The following is a 24,905-nucleotide window of genomic DNA, read 5'->3' as shown; positions in this document are numbered from 1 at the left end:
AAGCTGATGGCTTAGATCTAAAAGGGGAAGCGGGGTTTGGGGGTAATGGGAAGAAATTGTCAAGAAAACCCCAGAGAAATCATTCTCCAATGAAATAAACCCATGGCGGGCCTAGGGAAAACCTCACTTGATCATATTCTATCTACTCCTTCAAAACTTATGACAGCTTTCAATAAATTATATTGTATTCAGCCTGTATGAAGTCTGCTCTCATATTCAGTCAACACCCAAAGGTAAAGAGAAAGAAAGAAAACATTCTACAGGTAATGCTCGCCAAATTATACAAAACTCCCCACTTCTTTCTGAAGCAGAGCAGTAAGAAGAGAGGGTTTTTCTTTTTGCTTAGGGAGCCTACATATCTGATTTAATTTCCACCCAATTGTCTCAGTTCATGAGTAAACACAGTTTGGAGTATCCGGAAATATGTCACAGTTGGGTCTCTAGTTACTATAAAGAGCTAATAGGCAAGCTTGAAAAGCTGGGGAAAAGACATTAGTTCTAAGCAGTAAAATATATAAAAAAATCTTTTCAGAAAAATCTTACTGTTCTTTGCCCTCCACCCCCTCATTTCTAATTCCTCTAACAGAAAAGTTTGGCTCTCTTTCTCTTTCTTTCTTTTTCCAAATCCATGATATCACATCCTATTAGTAGTAAGGAGTTGGGAGTGGAGTAGATGTTTGGTCCTTAGCGTCCTACTGAATTGCATACCATCTGATGCAGGACTGTCTCTTGTGTAAGGACTTTGTATACTTCTATATTAGACACCATTTACAGGTGGATTTAAAAATTTGTGAATTATAGTAAGAGCCATTCAAAAATTTCTACAAAAACATATTCTTGTAATAATGAGGTTATCTTATATGACCAAGATAGGAGAATTTTTATTAATACCCATCAAAACATCTGTTTGTGAGACAAGCTTATTTTTGATGCTTTATGTCAATTTCATTCAAAAGCTATTTGGATTCTAAAATAAAGAGCAAATATCACTTGAGATTCTCTAGGCTGTGTATGAGATTGTATATGCATATGTGTATATTTTAGAAAAGGTTTTGAATGCTGAAAAGCACAAAGAATAATCAACAGCCAATATCCAGAATTGAGTTGTCAATATTATGTTTGCTTCATTTGTTTTGAAAAGGAAGATAACGCATAGCAAAAAAAATTTAAATCCTCTTTGCTTCCAAACTACCAGTCCACTAGAACCAAGCTCTACAAGCACTGAATTTTTTTCTGCTTTATTTTCCAGTAAATAGTAGGCAATCAATAAAAGCCTGTCTCCTCTGCCTTTCCATAGATGTAAGAATTGAGTATATTTTCTTCCAGTATCTTTTTAGATACTTTACAAATACTTAAATGTATTAATGAACAGCATGTTTCATGTCTAGGAGTAAAATTTACATAAACATTACATAAAAAATCATTCTGTATGTAGCCTTTTTCATTCAATACACTGTTGACCAGAATTCTTTAAGCACAGAGAAACCTCAATACACTCTTCCTAACATGGAACCATGTTCAACTAATACAACCATAGAATTCCATAATAATGTTTTCCAAATAACTGATTAGAATATTATGATAAATTTTTACAAGACCCTAGACAGTCCATGCTTGGACACCTCTGTGTAGTTCCAGCTTTTAAAATTTTACACAAAACGTGGCTCTGAAGAAAGTAAAGTAACAAATAGAATTAAGGAAATGGAAGATGCAAAAAGAACCTGTCAATCTAAAAAAGACTTGGTAGTGTTAACAACTATTGCATATGCATTGTGGGGTAAGTAAATGAGTAATTACTGGCTGACATTGGGAACTTGGATTTTGGCATAGGAGGAAGGGAAAATGAGGTAATTAAGTAAAAACTCTCTAGGCATAAATATGAATTGGAGGTATCAGTACTAACTCTGGATACATTTCTTTCAAAAAATAAATAATTTTCTATTTCTGCCCCCTGAGAGGCCTAGAAATAAGAACTACCTTAGGGACAACAACCACCCCTAGTACTTAGAGAGTCATTTCTAAATACTATCTCCCTTTCCCAAGGGAACTTGGGATGAACTTGGGATCCTTTGAGAAATGACTGGTTCCAGTTCTGGACAAGGAATAGGCAACACGCTTGGCCTGCAACAGCTTGTCATCCCTGTCCCCCGCCCCCATACCCACACAGACATGCATACACATACACAAAATCAAGCTATGAGCACTACTCAGTACATGGACAAGGATTCAGGAGCCAATGTGAAGAAACTCCCACTAGCCAAACATGGGATAACTTAGCATCTAAAAGAATAATAGCAATGGACTACAATACATCAAATCCAAATTCATCTCAAAATCATTGACATGTAAAAAAGTATAAATCTATGAACTCTTAATGATACTTTAAAAAACCCATTATTCACATGCTAAGTAATCAAGTGTTTTTTTGAAACTGCTAAATATGACCAAAGAATCAAGCATTTATCCTGCCTTTGCTACACTAACTTCTTGTAAAAAGTTCTGTCAAACATTAAACCTAAATATAATAAAATTTCTAGATCTAACTAACAACTAACAAAGAATACAGGGGACAGAAGAATATGATCAGTAACATCCAGTCTGGGGGAAACTCTAAAAGGAAAATGATTTAGACTCTCCAAAGGATGGATTATGAGTGGGAGGAGGGGCTTGGAGAGGAAGGAAGAACTTCTTAGTTTAAAGAAATCAACCAATGGAAATGTGTGAACCTATCTGGACCAGGATTGTTTATTTTTTTTAGGTCCTTATTAGTTATCTATTTTATATATAGTAGTGTGTATGTCAGTTAGGTCAAGATTCTTAAAAATAAATTGTAATAAAAAAGAACCATTTATAAGACAACTGGAGAAACTGGAACACTCAATAATAAAGAATTATTACTAATTTAGATGAGGTAATGATACTGTGATCGATTTTTTAATAAGACTACTTTTAGAAATGGTATCATTTCATTCAGAAATATTTGAGTCTGTATTACTTCCAAATAATTTGGGGACAAGGGAGAGGTTGGTAGGGATATAGATGAAATAAGATTAACACTGTTGATAACTGTTTAAGCAGGGTAACAGGTGCATGGGGGTCCTTGAACTCTCTTCTCTGCTTATATATGTTGTTAAAAAAAAAAAACAAAAAAAAACAAAACAGGGCTTCCCCTGGTGGCGCAGCAGTTGAGAGTCCGCCTGCCAATGCAGGGGATGAAGGTTCGTGTCCCGGTCTGGGAAGATCCCACATGCCGCGGAGCGGCTGGGCCCGTGAGCCATGGCCGCTGAGCCTGCGCGTCCAGAGCCTGTACTCCGCAACAGGAGAGACCACAGCAGTGAGAGGTCCGTATACCGCAAAAAAATAAACAAAACAAAAACAAAAGATAAAGACTCAAGGGATGTTGAAAGATCTGTAAAATGCTGAAAGGCATCATTAGCATAATTTTTTCCTCAAATATCAAAATACTTTAGGTGAGGCATACTCTGTGAACCTTCAATGTAAATAAAAATGAAAATGCTGCTTTGTATTAGAGAATTCCAACCTGATACATATTGAAATGGAAGGAGTCTTTAGTGACAGAGTCAAATCACAAGTACCTCAAATGTTGCACCCTACAAAATGCACCGAAATAAAGAGTGCATGCGGTAATAGCAAGCAAAGGAGTGTTTTAGTTGCAGGGAGCCAACCTAATGGAGATGTACAGATCATCAGTTAACAAAAATCCTCCTCCTGCCTGATCATCTTTAATAAGCCTTAAGTGACTAATGAGAGGCTTTTAATGATACCATCTATTTCTCCTTAGCGGTAGAACAGTTAATATGTAATATGAAAAAAGTAGAAATGCTCTTAAATATTAAAATGAATAGGTTTTTATTCTGTAGCATATCTATCTATACCTGCTCCCCTACACCCCAAGCCTAGTTATCAATTTGCTGGTTTTGACAAGCAAAACACAAATAGAACAGGTGCCTTTGTTAGCACTGAAGGTAAATTCTGGCACCTGTTTGGACACCAGCTGTGTGCTAATTCGCCTTATGATTGCCAAATCACCAGATATTACAAAACTAGGAATGTTCCTTCAGGCTTCCAGGTGTGGGTCTGGATGTTGGCTGGCAGATGTCCCTGGAGAGACCAGGCCTGGTCCTGACAGCCTCTATGATGAGTTTTATCCAGTGCAAAGTAAGACTTGGCTGCATAAGCCTATGCCTGTGAGTCAGTTCAGGCAGTGAGGGTGGAGGATGTTTTGGGGGATATGGAACAAAAACATTCTCTGCTCTAGTGATACTAACACAGACAGGTGTCCAGTGTCTGGTCACATGCCTGAAAGCCATTTTTGATTAAGTATTAGTCAGTAGCAGCATGCCCACCACATTGGAACCCTACTCTACCATACACTTCCACAGTTTACTGCTGTGGCTTTTCATTTAGCCCTTCATCTATACTTATATGACAAAAATAATGGAGTTGATGCTCTGCTTCTAGTCCTAAGACATAAACTGAATTACTGCATGAACAGTTTGGACAAGAAAGGAGATGGCCTGAGAGCTCTCAAAATTAGAGCCTGAGTACAGTGTGGTAAGTTTGGTTGCAATGAAGGCTTTCGCTCTGGACATGGGTTTATTTTCCACCCTTAATAATCAAAAATATGAGATGTATGATAAAATGTTCGATTGTTGCTTCTTTCAGCAGAGTCTGATGAAATGGATGGATGTTATTTGGAAAATGAAAAAAAAACAACAAACAAAAAAACCTACCTGAAGACTGCAAGGGTCAGAGACCAGAGCACTAATGGCTTCCTCAGTTCAAACTTCGCCCGTTTGTTCATTAGGTGCCGACCACCGAAGATAAAGGCAGCATACAGAGCGGAAAACAGGAAAGATTTCTTCCTATGAACAAACAGAAAACCAAAATCTTATGAAATAAAGATCTTTAAGCAATTCTTTTTATTCATTAGAAGTTTATATTTATTCATTGTTCATCAACTTTTATACCACTCTCCTCTTGGTAAGCACCAAAAACATATTCTTGGGAATGTGCTCCCTTCACTGAAGAGAGAATGTTTATCCATTTGGCAACATGGCGGCTGTTGAATCCTCTCCTGACAAATTACATCATCTGGATTAACCAACCCATATCAGGATAGATAGATTTTCTTTTTGGGCTCTATAACTATAAACATTCCAACAACATAGCACTGAGGTAAAAAAGAAACCTTTTCACTGAGAGAATTATTTTTCAGTTTGTTGGACCATTTGGATAGATGAATTTTTTAAAAGGAATTATTTTTATTGGAAATAAAATATTAGATGACAGAGTTGTGTCCTAGGACAAGAAGGCCTTTTAAAATGGCATCTTCCTAATAGGCTAATGATACTAAAAAATGATTTTGGAGAAACACTTGATGATTTAAAACACTAAAATTAAGCTACATGACTTAAAGCCCCCCCCACCCAGGATGGATTCCTGACATCTTCTCCACTAAGCGAGGCAGGTATTAAATTTCAGTATTATCATCAATAATAGGCCTGTCAGACATCATACAATGCAATAGGAAGAACACAGAACCACCTACAGTACAGTGGCTTAACACCTTGAGCTTGAATCTCATCAGATATCTGATTTTACTACCTGCTTATAGGAAAGATAGGGGATAAAGCCAAACTTTGGACATTCTGTAGGACAGCTGAATTTATTTCTTCAAAATGTCAGTGGTAAGAAATCAAAATCTGGGACTGTTCTAGATTAAAAGTGACTTGAGAGACATAACAATCAAGGGTAACATGCAGAACTTTTTTGGATCCATATTTGAACAAACTAATTGTTTTTAAAAAATCTTTAATAAAATCAGAAAGTTATCAGTCATAATCTATTAAAAGCTCTTATCAGTTAATATTTATGGGTGAAATTATATGTCTTGGATTTGCTTTAAAATACTCTGGGAAACAAACAGAACTCAAGCAATATTAAGAATGGAGAGACAACACAAGATTAACAAAAAAGATAATGGAACACAGGGGCCCATTAGTCCTTTTCTCTTTTTGTTAGTCAGATTTAGGTGGGACTTTCAGTCAGGAAGGTCTAACTAAATAAAATCTGCACGTCCTCTGGTTTATTATCGTACCAAGGAGAAGTGAACAATAGTATTGATAATGCCATAAAGAACAAAAAACACAAAGCTTTTGTAGACTTTGATTCAACAGAAAGTAACAGAGGCTATGTAAATAACTGAAACATCTGAGTATACTTTCTGATATGATAAAGCAATGTTTCTTTTAAAATGGGTATTCCTCACTCAGGTTAAAATGGAAAGGGCTGAAAAATAAGTTACAAGATATAATACAAAAAGCAAAATGCATTAACCTGAAGAGCATTACTTGTAAAAGGCTTCATATTTTTTCCCCTAACCACTACCATGTATTGCTGATTCATGAGGGATCTGATTATTTACAGAAGCATCACTCCTCCTCCAGTGAGTGCAAGTGACCTACCTGGTGAACCCCACCAAATAAAGCAGGGATTCCCGAAATCAACTGGTAAATAAGGTCAAATAAATCACTTCCACTGAGTGTCGCAAACTCTTGGAAACACAAGACCTGGCACACAGTAAGTGCTTAATAAATACCTGTTGAATGATCATGATCTTGTCATATCAAATCTTCTAATAGGGGAAAATATTTATGCACCTGGGCACATGGGGGCTCAGTGAACACTAACTGAGTAAATGAACAGCTGTGCTTTCCCAGTAATGTCTTAATAACTAAAAAATAAAATATTCAGAAAAAAACATACCATCTATTTTCTTCCTCCAGAAAGAAAGAGACTATTTCTATATTTCAAAGAGAAGTGGAAATGAGATGATTTTGTGGAAACTGTAACTATTGAACATTTCAAGAAAAGAGTATTTTTGGCCGTAACTATATTTATTGCTTTACTTCTCTGAAGTTTGCAAGTGTATGGCATTACTTTAAATGTCAGAATCACTGCATTTACATGCATATAAGCAAGGACTTACTCAAGAAAAACAAAATTTATGAACTTAATGTAGATAATAGTAATATGAAAAAAGTATATATTCTTTTCTAAATTATAAAGGTAATGATAAGTGACAATAGTCATGGTATTATGATTTAGGGAGTGATTCCTGTGGGTAGAGATAGTGCTAAAAACCTTTGTTATTTAATCCTCCTCATCATCCTTAATGTAGGTAAAACATTACCTTCATGTTATGGCTTAGGAACCTGGCTTAGATGTTAAGTAGCCTCAGATCTCCCTGCTCGCCTGTGGTAAACTTTTGGAGGAAAGAAGGGTGTGTCTGCTAAGTTATAAGAATTCCTTAGGGCCTCCCTGGTGGCGCAGTGGTTGAGAGTCCGCCTGCCGATGCAGGGGATACGGGTTCGTGCCCCGGTCTGGGAGGATCCCATATGCCGCGGAGCGGCTGGGCCCGTGAGCCATGGCCGCTGAGCCTGCGCATCCGGAGCCTGTGCTCCACAACGGGAGAGGCCACAACAGTGAGAGGCCCGCATACCGCAAAAAGAAAAAAAAAAAAAAAAAAGAATTCCTTAAACTCTCCTTCTGACTTGCAAGGCTATTGTGCAACTTTGCGGCACAATGTTTAACTGCGAAAAGATGAAGAGAAATCTCTACAGGTTTGTTTCAACTGTCATATTTTCTGGGCGTGGAACACTTTGATCACAATCCTCTTCACCTCCTGGATAACAAATTCACTATATATACCACTGAAAACTCTTCCTTACAATTATTTATCATTCTTTCTCTTGCTCAGTCAATCTAATTCCAAGTTTGGTTATAGTTAGATTAATTACATTACTTACAGTTATGAACCAAGTTAAATGACTGTCCATATGATCCTATCATTCTAGCTTAAGGGAAAAATAATGTGCCTTGAAGAACTAACAAAAGAATAAAAATCTTGTCTCTGTATTTCTTCCTCAAATTTCTTCAGTTCTAGAATGAGAATTAGCCCTAATGGACTACTAGCTTCCTGGCAAGGACCATTCTTTTTTGCATGTTTTCTAAAGATCTCTTTAAGAATCTTCAATTTCACACAGCTAGGACAAACAAGTCAATCAACATAAACATGCAGAATTTGAGAATTGCGAGGGACAAATTTCCTTGTTCTACAGAAGAGGAAATGTGGGGCGGGTGCTGATGACATTGGTTGCTCAGGGTCACATGGCCACATACTGCATATTGGTCAAAACTACCAAAAATTGTAATGGCCATCATCAAGCAGGTAGGTAAACATAAATCAATTGTCTAGGTTACATCTGGGTCACAGGCAGTCAATAATAGGAACTGATACTTGTTTAACTATAAATGCTATAATAAAAATAAGTTACTTATCGTATCTTATAAAAATTTTCCACTATGGTGAAATTTAAGTAATGCTTTGGCAACAGTGGATGGACTTGGAAGGCAGTATGCTAAGTGAAAGAAGTCAGATAAGAAAGACCAATACTGTATGATATCACTTATATATGGAATCTAAAAAATACAACAAAGTAATGAATATAACAGAAAAGAAGCAGAATCACAGATATAGAGGACAAACTAGTGGTTACCAGTGGGGAGAGGAAGGGGAGGGGCAATGAAGATGTGAGAGAGCAGGAGGAACAAACTACTGGGTATAAGATAGGCTACAAGGTTGTATTTTACAGCACAGGGAATATAGCCAATGTTTTGTAATAACTGTAAATGGAGTGTAACCTTTAAAAATTATATTAAAAATAAGCAAATGCACAAAAAATAAAAAAGGTAAATAATGCTTTGGGTTAATTTAGAACTAAGCTTTGGCTTCTTCTAAAAGAGGGAGTCATCTAAGGAAGCATTAACTCTTACCTCTTCAATTGAGTAACCAAAATTTATCATTTATAGTTGAATGTTATGCTTTTTCCATTTTACTTAGAAGAAAATTTTTCTTTAGCCAAATGGGCGATTTAAACTATTTTTCCATTCTGGTATCTCTTTGGTAAAGGTTCAGTTATAGTCAAGATGAATAATGACTTGCCGCTGGCCCACTTACTATTTAATGTGGATAGGTGGCTTCCCTAAAGCTTCAACAGTAATCCAATAATACTTCATATTGTGACAGGCCTCCATAGCTGGGTATAATGGTAACACTACATTGTTTTATTACCAGATAACTAGCAATTTCAAGATCGTATGGACTCTTGTTTAGGAAGTCTTAAAGGCACAATCATATAGCACAACCTTTAACTGTAGGTACTTAATACTTTTCAGGAGGTGATTCTGTAGCTATAATTACAAAGTAACCAACCAAATAAGGATCACCCAAATGAAATACTGATATGCTTTGAGCTTGTCATGCTTGTATTTACCCTTTTTTCCCCTTTTACTTCTGTCATCAATGTGAATAATGAAATAATTAGTGAATGTGAATAATAATTAGTCCATAATTAATCAAAACAACGGTTTATCCTTTATCCTTAAAGAGCTGGATTTCTTTATCATGGTACTTCGTTTCAAAACATTCCTAGATGCTTTTTCTATTCTGACCTATTCTGAGTAGCTGCTTATGATTTGTATTTATTGTTCTGCCTAACAACACTTCTTAAAGGGTATGTATATATTCAGATGCTTTTTTTTTTTTTCAACTCCTGGGATTCCACTGAAACCAGTACCTAGTAACTAGAGTCCCTTAATGCTCACATCAAGATCTCTGCCAGGTGACCTGCACTCCTTTAGAAGTCAGACAAGTTCATCTGAGAATGGCAAAACTTTCATGTGGGTAGCATTTCACATAGGATAATTGCTAATGAGCACCTTGGGGAGATGACCTGAGCTCCTTTATGTCAGTGACCTTGTTTTTACAAGGTCTGTGTATGTGTAAGACACAAGGAGTTGTGAAAGGGAAAATTAAGCTGTGAGGGAAAAAAGGAAAGAAAAGAAAAGGAGACCTAAAAGCATCTCCTACTTTGGCTGATCTACCTGGTACATAGAAAGTTTCCACCTTTCTATGTGTGAAGAGTGTGAAGCTGAGAAAGTATGTTACTCAGTAAGGCCACATCTCTTTTAAGGTTTCTCCTTTAGTTCCGTTGCTGATTCAAGTCAGAAAATAATTCAAGGTTCTGAAAGTAGTTATAGGACACATATGAATTGCAGACTGTAAAAACCAATGAACAGAAACCTCAATTAAATAGCGTCAGGAGACCAGAAGGGGGAGCTCTCCTGCCCCGACCACAGCAGAGCCCAACAGGAAGAAGACTCTTCTTTCGTGGCAACAACTCAGCCAATGAAAAGCCATGGACTCTGTTTACTACTGCCCTCCCCACTTCCTTTTCCCCTCTATAAGAGCCGTTCTCCTTTCCTTCCTCTGTGGTGACTTGCACGTGGCTTGCCATGGTTGTAGATCCCAAACTGCAATTCTCTGCTGATCCCCAATAAACCCATCTTTGCTGGAGAAATATCTGGTCATCTATTTGTTTGAGGTCAACAAGACCCAGAGACTGAAGGAAATACACTGCTTTTTGCCAACAAGATACTCAGTGGATGTGTATGGTGGTTAAAATATGATAAGGATATAAAGGAAGGTTTTCTGGTGAGGGATCCCGAAGTTGTGCTCCTGGAGCTCTAGCCAGGGCTGGACTGTGTCACTTTCTTGAGAATTCCACCAAGACTTCATAGAGGCATTTTTCTATATTAAAAATAGTGGGAAATTTTCAGCAGTTTTTATTCATAAGTAAATTATAACTGGGAATTAACTCTGTGCCCAGAAATTCTGACAAAGCATAGTTTTGTGAATAATAGTGGAATATGTCCATAATTAATACAAATGAATGGTGACTTTATAATTGTAAGACAAACCATGACTAAAGAAAAGGGTGTTATTCTAATCTGTTATGTTTGACCCAGCAAATGATGTGTGATTTCTGAGCTTTTTTGAGTTGCAAACACCTCTACTTCTCATCCTGCTTTCCCCTAGATTCTAATTTAAAGATCACAGGTTCTCTTTAAGGTGAGAAAACCATTCTTTTGTAATTCAGTCTTTCTATTGCCAAAGTAGGCCACAATCAAAGTAGAGTTACATTAATACGATGGATTTAATGACATGGCTACATATCCTTTCTAGGAAAGCACACTCCTCTTAGGACAGACCAGTTGTAGAATGTTGCTTGTATGTTTCCTGTCAACATATCTTTTTTCCCATTGCCACTTAAAAAAAACTTGATAAATTCTGTTTTCTTGTTGACTTTCTTTTTACAATTGGAAGTAAGATCTTTGGGGAGAAAATACTTTCAAAATGTGTAAAAAAAACATACATATACACACAGCTCCATAAAAAATGCCATCTCTTAAATTGGCCAGATACCAATTAATTACCTTTGTTTCCCTAGATACTTTCAGTTGTTGATGAAAAATGCTGACATCCATCCATCCATCCATTCAAAATTTAATGATCTTTTTCATTTGCAGTGTGGGTAGTATGCCATTGAATGGGAAAAAAAAACATCCCTATGAAGGAGAAAATTCTGCCTCTACTAATCTGGTTAGAAAGACAGGAAAAAAATATGTGTTGGTGCTTTGATGTGGACCTTTTAGGCTTTGGATGGCTGGACAGCAGCAAGTGCTCTTGGCTGGGAAGAAGCAGTGGTGTTAGGCCTGAGCTAAGCCAGGAGTGTATCAGATCAGGCAGATGCTTTGGAGTGGGGAAAGCCAGGTTGGAAGTGTAGCGGAAAGTCACAGGGTGTGGAGTTCTGAAAACTGCAGCAGAGTTAGGACTGCATCTTAGCTCAAGGTTGCAATAGGTTGTAAGGTAGGTGGCCAGTAATTTGTTACCGCTAATAATTAAAGTACATACTGAAATTCATGGCTTAATTTTCTTTTCTTTCCTCCTGTTTTAAAAAAAAATAGATTCACTCATGCATATAACATTATGTGACTTGGATGCAAGAAGAAGGGGGAAGAATGACAGATAGTGATTCCACAAAGAGAGATGGAGAATGCTGGTTTGCCGTGGAGAGCACTGAAAGCCTTGGAGATGGGAGAGGGCAGAATAAAAAAAAGGTATGCTCACAGAGAAATTTGGCATTAATTACTTCTATTCCAGTGGGCAGATGTGGCTGAAGTTTGACTTTACTACTCTAAGTCAAAACATTCTGGCATATTCCTCACAACTTACACTGTCAGCATCTGTAGCTGCAGGAGTTACTGAAGCACATGTATGAACTGAAGGATCTTCTTTAATGAATTGCTGCTCTTCCCAGGAATTATCAGATGGGACCTTCTTTAAATTTTTACTTAAGAATGAATATTCTCCTGTTCCGAGAAAAGTTTAGAAAATGGCTAGGCTAATCATGGCATTATGTCAGTCAAGCTGTGTCCTGAATCATCATGTAGAGTAAAGGTCAGCTTTAATCCTGAAGTATTGCATCCTAGAGAGGTACAAGAATATATTTGTTTTGGAAGACATGGTTTAACCTAACAGATCAGGAAGAATCAAGGCCAAAGTTAGAATCAAAGATTTCTGAGGATAGTAAATCAAAGAAAGAAAGAATTCTTTGACAGAGGTTTCTAATCTCCTTAAAAAGAGTAAAGCTTGCCACAATCTCTGAATAAAAATTTAGCCAAAAATGTATCAGTGGTCTTAATTAGACAAATCTCCTCCCACCGCAAAGCAAACTTATAATGAGCCCTGCACTGACAAAATAATTTCTAGCTTCTGTTTTGTTTGAGAGTATTGCTCTCAATATTCTCATCCTGATTCTTTGGGAATGATTGTCACTTCAAGCTACAATTTTCACGTAACTGTCTTATATAATACATCAGCTACTGATACTAGTCATGGTAAAACATTAACTCTAGCGGCCATAAAAAAGACAAACAAACAAACCAGTATGTTCTCAACAGGAGAGGCAACATGCAGCAAGAGAATCCAGAAAGTAGTTTCATCAGCAATTCAGTTTCATTGTGCTAATGTCCTTAAAGAAACACCCTTTGTTCTAAGAAACAGAAAGCTTTCATCTGAATTTCCAACGAAGAAATGATCACTTGTTGATTATTTTAAAATACAATAATAAAGATAATACAGAAAGCACTATAATTCTTAAATGGCTCCTATGAAATAAGAGCAGTTGAGTGACACCCCTGTCACCAGATTAAATTTTATCTCTTACAGCCTTAAAATCTACTATGTAACATAAATGAGGTATTAGTGATTTTTTTTCCCTGAATATGAAATTTTCTTGGGCCAGAAGTTGTACAATGTATAATTATGGGCTTGTGTCAAGGCTGCAAACTTAAAAAAAAAAACTTGTCATCCACTCGAATGGTCTGCTGACCATAAAAATATAAAATTAATATAAAATGTTAAAAGTATAAAAATAAAACCGAGTCAAATATAAACATCTGTTTTCTGTTTGTCTTTATCCTGCAGAAGCCTGAATGTTCTGTAGATAATAGATTTATCTGAGAGCTGGAGACTAAAACCAGAAGTGAAAAAACACTATAAAAAGCATATGATTATTCACAATGGAATGGAAACAGGATTTCGGGTTTACAAGATTAAATCCAATTCAGACATAAAATGTTCCCAGATTTAAATCAAAATGACAGCTGCACAGATAACTATATAAATAAGCATAAACATACCTAAATCTGAGAGCACTTTCTCTATACTCAAGGGCAAACTGTTTGAACTGAAAGATGATACATTTCTGTGCTGTTAACTACCTCCTTCTATTTATAAAGAGTTTTAGTTGACATTCATTGCTTCAGACAACTTTAAAGAAGCTGGAAAATATTATCAAGGAAAAAATTACGTGTTTTCATGTTAACTATTGGGTGATTAAATATACCATTGCACTAACTTTCTCCTGGATATAAATTTTGAAAGGGTATTGGGGAAGCAATGAGAAAATATGTCCCAAACACTATTTCTGGATTAGGGAGAAAACAGCTCAGCAATGATGAAGATTATTTCATGGTATAACTCATGGACACTTTTTTGTCACCAAATCAAATTTACATAACAAATGAAACCTGAGTAAAAACTAGCAAGGACAAGAAGAAGCAATGACATATTAGCAAGGTAGTAAAAATGGCAGACATTTTTTTCACCCATGAGATATCACCTAATTATCCAAGCAAAGACTATCAATTTCATTTTGCTCTTGAAAATAATAATACGGCAAGATTTTGATTAGGGTATTCACACTGCTACTTCAAAATCTGAACTCTCATTCAGTGACATAAATAAGGCCTATAGGCACTAACTTTGAGAAGGCTGGTAATGAGGAAAACTTGCCTTATGAATTGGATTGTATTACTTTTCCGCTGTTGCAGAAACAAATTCCCACAAATTTCGTGGCTTAAAACAACATGAATGTATTAGCTTATAGTTCTGAAGGTCAGAAGTCTGAAATGAGTCTTGTGGGGTTAAAATCAAGGTGTTCCCAGGGCTGCGTTCCTTCTGGAGTTTCTGGGGGAAATCTGTTTCCTTGCCTTTTTGGGCCTGTCCAGATATTCCAGAATAATCTCCTCATCTCAAAGTTCTTACCCTACTCATATCTGCAAAGTCTCTTTTGCTCTGTAAGGTAAAATACAAATTCCAGGGATTAAGACATGGACATCTTAGAGAGACTATTATTCAACCCACCACATGGATTACCCTGAATAACAGGAAGGTCTAAAGCCCTTTTTCTATTTTGACATAGGAATCCCCTACAGATGGCAAACCTTCATCCTTTAATTTTGGTTTGCTAGATCCGAAAGCAGTCTCTTCTCTCCAACTCAAGAAAGCATTTAAGAATTCAAGGGGCTGAGAGTCACACTGTTATGGGTTGTCCGGAAGCCACTCATAAATATATAAATTCACAAATATCAGCACTTGAACTCGTATTATAACATATGACTTATCATATACTACCTTACAATGGACTAGGCACCAAAGCTTAGGATTTCCACTGAAATATATGATATGTTAGAAATTATTAGCATGTATTCAATTTATCCCGACTGTCACAGGTTCTAAAGTGCCATTTTATACTATTTTCAACAACAAAAATTATTTGGCTTGTGACCATCCTCTGTATTTCAATCTTAAAATATATGCTACAGGCTCCATCAAGTACATTTTCCTATTTGCAGCAATCCATTTGTTCTATACTTTATCACTCTTATGTTAAATCCCTAAAGAAGGAGGCTTCATCTCAAGTGGTCTAATGAACAGCAGCATTTGACACAGACAGTAACCCCCTCTTTTCTGTGACGTTTCTTCACTTGGTTTCTGGGACACTGTATTCTCTTATTTCTTCTCCAACTCCACCATCTGTTCTTTTTTCATTCTCCTTTGCTGGCTCCCTCTTCATCTCCCCAGTCTTTAAAGTTTGCAGGGCTCTCAGGGCTCAATCTGCAGACTTCTTTTCTTTGCATCTACCCCAATGGTTCTCAGAGGGGGTGATGATTTTGCCCCTCAGAGCATATAAGGCAATGTCCGGAGACATTTGCACAACTGGAGGAGGACTGGCTACTGGCATCAAGTATGTAGAGGGCCTGGATGCTGCACAGGACAGCTCTTCACAACAAAGAATTATCCACCTCAAATGTCAGCAGTGCCAAGGTTGAGAAACCCTGGACAAGAGAAATATAAAGAAGGAGATGAAGAAAAGAGAAATCAGAAAACGCAAGAGTGTGTGTTGAAATGTGATACAGCTTCGAAAAACATGTTCATTGCTTAGAATGACATCACTTTTGTTTCACATACGCTCAGGCTGAATTGCTTCAAACCAATTCCAAGCACAGAGTAAATAAACGCCTGGTTTCAAATCAGCAGTTCTACTTAAAATTGAAAATAAGACAAAACGACCAATTTCGAGCAATATTTCCCTTCATTATTCTAGAAGTAGGTTCATGTCTGTCTACAATGGAATCATGGTCCAGCTGCCCTGGGAAGCCTGGAGTGATCAATTCTTACAAACTGTATACCTGTTGTGATGCTACCCTTGCCAAGAAGATCATCCAGAATTGCATTTGATAATATCTCTACAGGCAACAGAAATGAATAACCTGGAATGAAGAATAGTCACTGCCAATACCACCCCCTTTTGAAGTAGAATTCCAGTTATTTCCATTCACCCCTTGAGTATAAGAATTCCATGGTTGTCAATGCTTTCCTAGCCCTGGATGGGGAAACATTGTAAAAATACATTAGACTATCAGGACTTACACCTCTAATACTGATCTTACATGTTCTTAGACAGTCTCTTTTAAATCATCAAAGTATGACAATTTGATAACAATAAAGGTTTCTGTGACACAAACTTTTAAAACTTAAGAACAACTCTACTTTGTAAATCTCAGAACTATACAAGTAGGTGCTACCATATGCTAAAGGATGTCAATTGTAATGAACAAAATCAGTTGCACTGTTTTCTAAATCTTAGAACAAATTATTTGATTATTTTTATTAGTCACACTCAGGCCTTTGGTATCCTGCATTTCTGCCATGTTGGGAGACACTGATCCTCTGATGATTGTGTACCAAGCTGAATGAGTTGAACAGGAAGCTGCTCTCTACTATGTGTGTGTCATCAGTTTCTACATGGGGGACCAGAATAAAACCTGCCAGGGTGGCCAACACTGGTTTAGGAGCTTTTTATCTTTATATCTGTGTTCATCATTTCCCACAGAGACTTTCACTTTGCTTTTTTTTTTTTTTTCTTTTCCCCCCTTCAATTATAGGATCGAAGCTAGGAACAATGATAAAAATTCCTCTTGGGGAAAATGTTTAATAGAAAAATCTCAAGGTCTATCAAACAAACATAGAAATGAAGAGCACAACTCCCATTTCTCCAGAAAGTGAAAGGGGAATTTGTTTCATTTCTAAAGTCTCTCTTTACTACTAGGTTGTGAGACAAGAATAATTTCTTCTTCACTTGCATGGCAGGTGAATCCTGAGACGTGTCTAAGGTACGGCTGGGATTTATCAAGCATGGGTTCTGAGAAAAGAGATTCTTAAAATAGCAATGCCCAGAGCACACTTTTCTTCAATCAGACAGTTTCAGAAGGAAGTAAAAATGCTTAAGGAGAAGGGTGTGTATCTGACTCATGGTTTCTTTGAAAGCCGGAAGGTTAATGTGCCTTCCCATATTCCCAAGTGCATTCCCTTTGGCATTAAGAGGGACGGTGCCCTTGAGATTATTCACGGTGACATGCACACACTGTGTTAATAGATAGCCATCACTCTGTAAACCTCAGCCTTTGCTTTCACTACCATCTTTTCTTATTTGTCAAGACCAACTTACTAAGCAACAACATTTGGGAGAAAGAATATTCTTTACTTAGCTATGTTTACACATAAAGGTCCCGCCTGCCCCACTCCCCATAAAAAAGTAAAAAAAAAAAAAAAAAAAAAAGATTTGACAAGTGTTTATTCAAGATGTATGCTTCAGTCTAAAGCATTTTTGAGCCAATCTGAGAAATTCTAGATGCCTACATGCCTACATGCCACAACAACATTTAAAAGATTTACTGAGCATCCACAGTAGATCTCTAGTACATGAATTTACTGCTGCACAATAGACACAAAGTTAACACTGGCTTGGAGTGCACATTTGTGCACTGCTCCAGGACACTAAAATAGAATGCTTTTCAATTTGGTCAAAGTAATAATAACTTGTTTAACTGAGAACTTATTACATTCCAGGCACTGTTGTTAGTTTCAAGGACTTGTTATATACAATGTCTCATTTACATTTCAGAGAACCCCTGATCATGCCCATTTTGCAGACCAAGAAACTAAAGAACAAGGTTAAATAACTGTGCAGAACCCAGAGATTTTCAGTGACAGTGCTGGGACTTAAACCCAGGCAGCCAACTGTCAGCCCTGTGCCCTTAATCGCTACACTGGGTTCTTATCCAGAATGTTATACCTTCCCAGTTGGTTCCTTCAGCAATAGTGTATCATCACCTTTTCCAGCTCCCCATCATCTTTCTGACATTCACAAACATAAATAATCACTTACTGTTGAAATCTATTGATTCTTCAAGAAAGTATTCCTTTAAGTCATATTCATAAGGCTATTGATTTTAACAGAGAGAAATAAATTGAAGAAGATAAACTAAAAAACAGTGCCCTTGCTTAAGTGGTCAAAGTCTCTGGAGAATACATCTCAAAAAGCCACTGCATGCTAGAAGCTGACTCCTTTTCCAATCTGATGTTTGCCTACTTTTTTTGTATACTGACAGGCATATTCCCTGGGTCACTTAATGGCTGGGCATACTTTGGCATATTACACAATTTTCCATGTGATTTCTTTGCAGTCTTTGACATAGTACACAATTTTCTGCCTTTGTGTCTTCCTACTTAGACTGATTTACTGTGTCCTTCTAGCTGTACAAAAGGACTTGCCATATTCCTGTGCTTTCAGATCGTAGAATCTAGTATTGAAAAATTATTGAGGACACGTGTACAAGACTACATCTAAGAAAATGTAGACATTAAATCATACAAAAGTAAGTACTTTATATTTTCCAACTACCTTGTTTATTTAAACAGGAATGTCATTAATGTAGGTTATAGGCTCTAGAGAATTTTAACAGATTTAACCATTGTCTCCCAAACTATGTCTAAATGCTTTCACATGATTCAAATGATCTTACCTCTGACTACTCTGAAATCATGTCTTATAACTTCTCCTGGAACATCCTACGCTACAGCCATACCGTGATTTTCAAAAGACATCACACCCCTTGCCCACCTTGTGTTTCTTTACACACGCCATTCTCACCACTTTGAATGCCCTTCCAACCCATCCTTGTCATTTTGTTGATCTTTGTGAAGATATTTCCCAACTGCTTCTAGGTCAACTGGATTAACCTTTCCTTCATCACCTCTGTGCTTTCTATACACCTTTTGCCTACCTATTATAGCACGTAACTCTTTATATTTCACACATAAATTTACAGGTATGTAATCCTGAAAGCTAGGAACTGTGTCTTACTCAGTTTTGTACACCCAAGGCCTTATGCTACAATGCTGGCCTAAAGTGGGTTCCTGACATATGAATGGATGAATAATATATTGGCTATTTTAAAGATGTTGCATTTTGGAAATACTTTAAGGGAAAAAAATATATATATATATTACTGGGAGACTAAAGAAGATAACCAATGCTGAAGTCATCTATGAATCTACGCTTCAAACTCACTTGATTCTAAATCTAAATGGTAAAAATTATATTTTATTATAGTTTTGTTTACCTCAAGAGCTGAAAGAATCCTACAAGTTAGTTTCAATTCTACTGTCTTTTTTAAACCTCTCTTCGGAAATATGGTTCTGTTTCTACTGAGGAAGGCTGCTCCGGGAGTAGTATACTATAACAAGTACCAGCTCAGAAATACTGGGGAAGCATCATCGAATTTCTTTAGTTCTTGCTGCCCAGAGACCCACATATTACTTTCTCTATGTAATCGTCTGCATAAAATAAGCAAAGACAGGACAGATACAAAGTGAGACTGGCACTGTGATAGCATCACTTTCCACCTGATGACTGTACTCTCACCTGCAATCAATAGAATCTTGCTATTTATCGATACATTTCCAGACCAACTCTGAAGGGCCAGGCTTAATCTGAAAGCAAAATAATGCCAACAACAGCATCATACTATTTTGATGATAAATAAATCATTAATTTTGATCAGGATTATTACATAAACCAAGAAAGCTCTAAGATACTATTTAATGCTATCAATTGGCAATGAGGGAAGTGATAATGCCTGATTCAGGTGAGGATGCAGAAACTCATCTGTTTTGCTGGCCAGAAGGTAAAGTAACATAGCTCTTGAAAAAACAATTTATCAAGAATTCTAAAAGATCCATAGCTTTTAATCCTGCAATTCTACTTCAAGGAGTCTGTTTGAGGCAAACAATCTTTAATACGGTAAAGGAAAGATAATCTCTACAGTGCAACAGTGAAAAAGTAACTAGATCTCTAAGAGTCAGGGATATGCTATGGTATGCCCACTCAAAATACTATTACACAAAAACAGTTACATAAATTTAGAGTTACATAAAGTGTATATGATTTTAATAACTATGGAAGATAAAAGCAGAATGTGGGGGCTTCCCTGGTGGCGCAATGGTTGAGAATCTGCCTGCTAATGCAGGGGACATGGGTTCGAGCCCTGGTCTGGGAAGATCCCACATGCCGCGGAGCAACTAGGCCCGTGAGCCACAACTACGGAGCCTGCGCGTCTGGAGCCTGTGCTCCGCAACAAGAGAGGCCGCGATAGTGAAAGGCCCGCGCATGAAGAGTGGCCCCTGCTTGCCACAACTAGAGAAAGCCCTCGCACAGAAACGAAGACCCAACACAGCCATAAATAAATAATAAATAAATAAATAAAAATTGCAACCTCCCTTTAAAAAAAAAGGAAGAGAGGGAATGAGATCTAATCCATAATCTTTAAAAAAAAAAAAAAAAAAGAATGTGGTATAATTACATCTTGGAAGAAGAAATATCCCTCACCCCAATTTTACAGTGGTTATTACTGGGTGGTAGGATTATGCATGCTTTTCTTCTCCAACTTACTTTTATGTACTGAATACTTTTTTCTACTAGTTTAATAATGAAAGATGAAAATTTTATATAATAAAATTAAATGTTTAAAAATGTTTAAAAATTTAAAAGTACAAAATGCTAACCAACACACCAAGCATTTGGGTGGTGGTTGCATGAATATTATATAAAATTACACAAATTTTCTTTCATATACTTCTGCACATGTCTTATTGGAAGATACCAGAGTAGTCACCATCATATCTACTGGAGTCACAAAGACCTGGGTTTCAATCCTGGCTGTAAATCATCATATTGGCTCTGTGATCTTGAGTAAAATACTGTACATCTTATCTGCCTCAGTGTCCTCATCCAAAAAACTGGGAAAGTAACACTGCCTTCTCAGACTTGTTGTAAATCATCAAAATACTGTACCTGGCAGCATCTGACACACTGTTAAGTCCTCAATACATGGTACCTAATGCAATTGCTTATTATCGGGGGAAAAAAATAGATGTTATAAGAGACTCAAATGCCAAAAATCAGGCTGGTTGAGTCTCTATGGCCAAAAGCATTTCAAGTCCTGTTTAGTCATTTTAAAGGTATACACACCAGAACATCTGTGAATTTGATATTAGCCTTTTGTGAGTACTTTGAAAATAATAAATAAGCAAAACTGCACTATCCAAGCTTGTAATATACAAGAGCTTTTATGAAAACACATCATTTAGATATCTCAGCTTGAGTATGAAGAGTGGTGACATTGTGAAACAATGATCTGAATACTTTATTCTTATAAAAAGTCCTAGACAGGACACAGGACATAAGTTTCTTAGATGGCACATACAGATCATTCTTGAACTGAGCTGAAAAGTACTGGTCCACCTAAAAGCATGTTTAGAAATAATAACAATTAAAAACGGCTATAAATAAGCCTTCTAAATTAGGTATTTCTTTTTTTTTTTTCTTTTTTTGGTGGAGAGGAAAGTTTGCTTTATTTCAGATGCCTGCAACTGGGGGGGGGGTGGCGTGGTAAATTAGGTATTTCTAAAAGAAAAAAATGTTAAATGTTATGGAAGATATGCTTTTTTTTTCTGACCTATTTATAGTAGGAAGAAAAAGCAGATCCTTTTATAGTCATTTAATTACTAGGCTACCAGTAAAGAAAAGAGTTGAATTTGACCATTTGGCTGATTTACACTGCAGTTAAAAGGCCCATGGAATGTTAGGATATTAATATTGTACAATGCTCATTCTTTGCACAACTTACAGTATTTTCACAATAAAAAATGTTGATTGCAGCAAGTCTGAGCTGAGATCAGTTGGCCATGCAGCCTCACGGGTGGATATAACAATGCTGTATTGTGAGGTTGCTTCTGCCTTGGTGGTGAGAGGTGAAAGCAAACCTGGCCATAAGGTAAAGTTCTGATCTAACCCAGACTGGTAAAACTGGCATCATTTCTTGGATGTCAGCAGACATTCAAAGGATAACCGCAGGATACAGATATGGCACAATCTGATTATTCCAAACCAGTTACTGGCCAAGAATCTTCCCTCAATTCTACACACCTGGCATTGGGTGAACCTGACTGATCATGAGCAAATATCTATCAGCTATTTGACCTTTGGTGTATCTTCTGCTTTGGAGCAGCAACAGCTGGTGATCCTAGGTAATTGGTTTTCAACTTCTAGTCCTGCCTTTCACCCATAACTTCCCTTAGAGCTTTATACAAAAAAGGGAGCACCTTGTAAAGCAATTATACTCCAATAAAGATGTAAAAAAAAAAAAAGGGGAGCACCCAAGGGAGTCTACCGTAGGTCAAAAAGGACTGAAATTATGAAAGGGCTTTGAGAGGCTCCTTTTCTCATCAGTATCCTCCTCAGTTGGCTCCTACTGGCTGCCTGGGACAGGGAAGTGAGCAGCTGGGCTAGAACTCCACTCATCAGAACAGTCAAGGGGCAGAGACTGGACTAGCAGTTCTCAGTACAAAGTAGCTCCAATAAGAAGATTTTTCATCTCAAGAGCGGCATGTGATGCCAAAATTTTTATTATTATTATTTTTTTCTTTTGCAGTACACGGGCCTCTCACTGTTGTGGCCTCTCCCATTGCGGAGCACAGGCTCCGGACGTGCAGGCTCAGCGGCCACGGCTCACGGGCCCAGCCGCTCCGCGGCATGTGGGATCTTCCCAGACTGGGGCACGAACCCGTGTCCCCTGCAACGGCAGGCGGACTCTCAACCACTGCGCCACCAGGGAAGCCCTAATCTCTATTTTTAGAGTTAAATCTTTCTCCCACCTACAAACTCTTTGAATAGGTCCATTGTGAGGTCTATCAGTCTATAATATTCTCATTAAAGATGCGGCATGCATATGACCATGGGCAAAACAGCCTTGCCTGACTGTACATGGGTGGGCACTGAGATCAAGAATTCTTATCCGTAACTGCATATGACAAAGCAAAAAAGCAGAGGTTTTACCTAAATGACACCAAGATGATGACTCCTTTTTTTTTCTCATTAATTTGATGAATTTTAGGGGGGGAAATTGACTGAATCTAACAATTTATGTCATATATTCACTGAAATTTATATGGCATATGTTCACTGAAAACTTATCTTATGTCTGGTCTTAATAGCTTCTCCAAGGAAGAAAAGTTGTACATTTTGACAGCACAAATAACCTCACAGAAAAAGAAATTTTCCATATTCTTTTCCAAGTCCAGTTGGAACTCCTGATTATTCATTCAAGAAGTACTAATCAAGCACCTACCCTGTGCCAAGCACAGTTCTAGGCTCTGGGAATACATCAATGAACAAAACAAGACAAAAAAGCCTGCATTCATGGAGGTTACACATCTGGAGACAGACAATAAATAAGAAAATAAATAATAAGATATGTTATAAGATTATACATACGATGAAAAGAAGAGAAAGTAAAGCAGTGTGAGGGGAAAATAAGGTGGGAAGTGAGGGACAGACCACAATTTGAATAAGGTGGCCAGGGCAGATACAGTGAGAAAGTGAATTTGAGCAAAAGACTTATAGTAAGGGAGTGAACCCCTCTGGGAAAAGCTAGGCAGAGAAAAGGCAGAGAAAAATAACATGGGCAAGAACTGTCTTCTGTGTTTACAATTACCAGGTTCTGCTAATTTTGCCTTTGGAAATTTCAGTATACTGAGATATCCTTTGAGCATGTATCTCTAAGTGTATATCTGAACAATAATTCTGCTTTTTTCAGTAAGTTTTCATCTATTGATAAATACAGCTATGTTTGCATACTCATAAATATCATTCAGGAAGAATGAGCATATAAGTATCTAGACTACAGTAAAGAAAGTTTATTAATTTGTATAAGCAAACATTTTATTTAGGGGGTAATTATAATTGTAAATCTGAGTTCCTAAGAAATCCCCAAACTTCTCAGTTTCTGATCTTTTGTGAATTAAGTTAGTCTGTAGACAAAGATTATGAGGTACCATGGTAGAATCTTAAATTAAGACAGATCTAAAGTAGCTTGACACTAGAGATGAATTTATTTAATCTTTCTCATAAAGAAGATGTGCAGTGTTCTTTCGGGATTTCCTCCTGCAAACCCAAACCTGAATATACAAAATCAAAAGCTGGTTCTTCAAAAAATTGACAGGATTATTCCCAACTAGAGACAGAATTTGATTTTCTACAAGCACATTAATTCTGCTTCACTGGCAAACTGGTTTTAGGTCCAAGTGGCAAAAAAAGGGATAATAATTCCTGACAAGGAAATAAGTTTTCCGTTTTTTTCCTGAGTCAGCAGGGGGATGTAGGACACAAGTTACTTTTTAATGTGTATTTCTATAAATATACATATAAGAAGCAAAGCCCAATGGTACTGTGGAAATCAAAACTTTAGAAAAAGAGGCAAATAAAATGAATAAAATATGACTTTAAAACTAAAAAAGGAACTAAGTGAATTTCTTTTAAAATACACTGTAGCAACTATCTATTTCCATTAAAAAAAAAAATTAGGCCTTTTATTCCAGAGCTTAAGTGAGTTGCAGTTAGGTTTTAAATTTTCGACCAAGTAATAATGCTATATACACTATAACCTAATCCCAATTTTAGGAAGTTATCATAACACTCCAAATATAAGGTATAGCCATTTCTTTAAGGCCAAAAACTTACAATTTACTTTTTAAAACACTCTGTATTTCCCTAGTTCATCCTTTCTAATGTCGCAAAAGATATCTTCACATCCTTACAGAACTCAGATCTCTCTCTGCCTGTGAAATGAAAGGCCAAAACTATATTAATATATATAAAGAAAGGGGTGGATAAGTTAATTTTCTTTATTTACTCTTTATTAAAAAGTTACATTGAGATGGTTGATTTACG

The 24,905-nt window shown here is 36.9% G+C and overlaps 1 protein-coding gene across 1 annotated transcript in view; it reads right to left on the bottom strand.

The window, feature by feature from the left end:
* Positions 1–24,905, bottom strand: part of ELOVL6 (ELOVL fatty acid elongase 6) — a 141,482-nt gene that overhangs the window by 55,820 nt on the left and 60,757 nt on the right. The window contains exon 3 of the mRNA XM_082639109.1: positions 4,755–4,886. Coding sequence (XP_082495235.1) covers positions 4,755–4,886 — 132 coding nt within the window. The remainder of the gene's footprint in view (positions 1–4,754; positions 4,887–24,905) is intronic.

Source organism: Mesoplodon mirus, assembly GCF_964341445.2.
Source record: "Mesoplodon mirus genome assembly, chromosome: 2".
Classification (NCBI taxonomy): domain Eukaryota; kingdom Metazoa; phylum Chordata; class Mammalia; order Artiodactyla; family Ziphiidae; genus Mesoplodon; species Mesoplodon mirus.
This window is presented reverse-complemented; position numbering and strand designations above follow the sequence as displayed.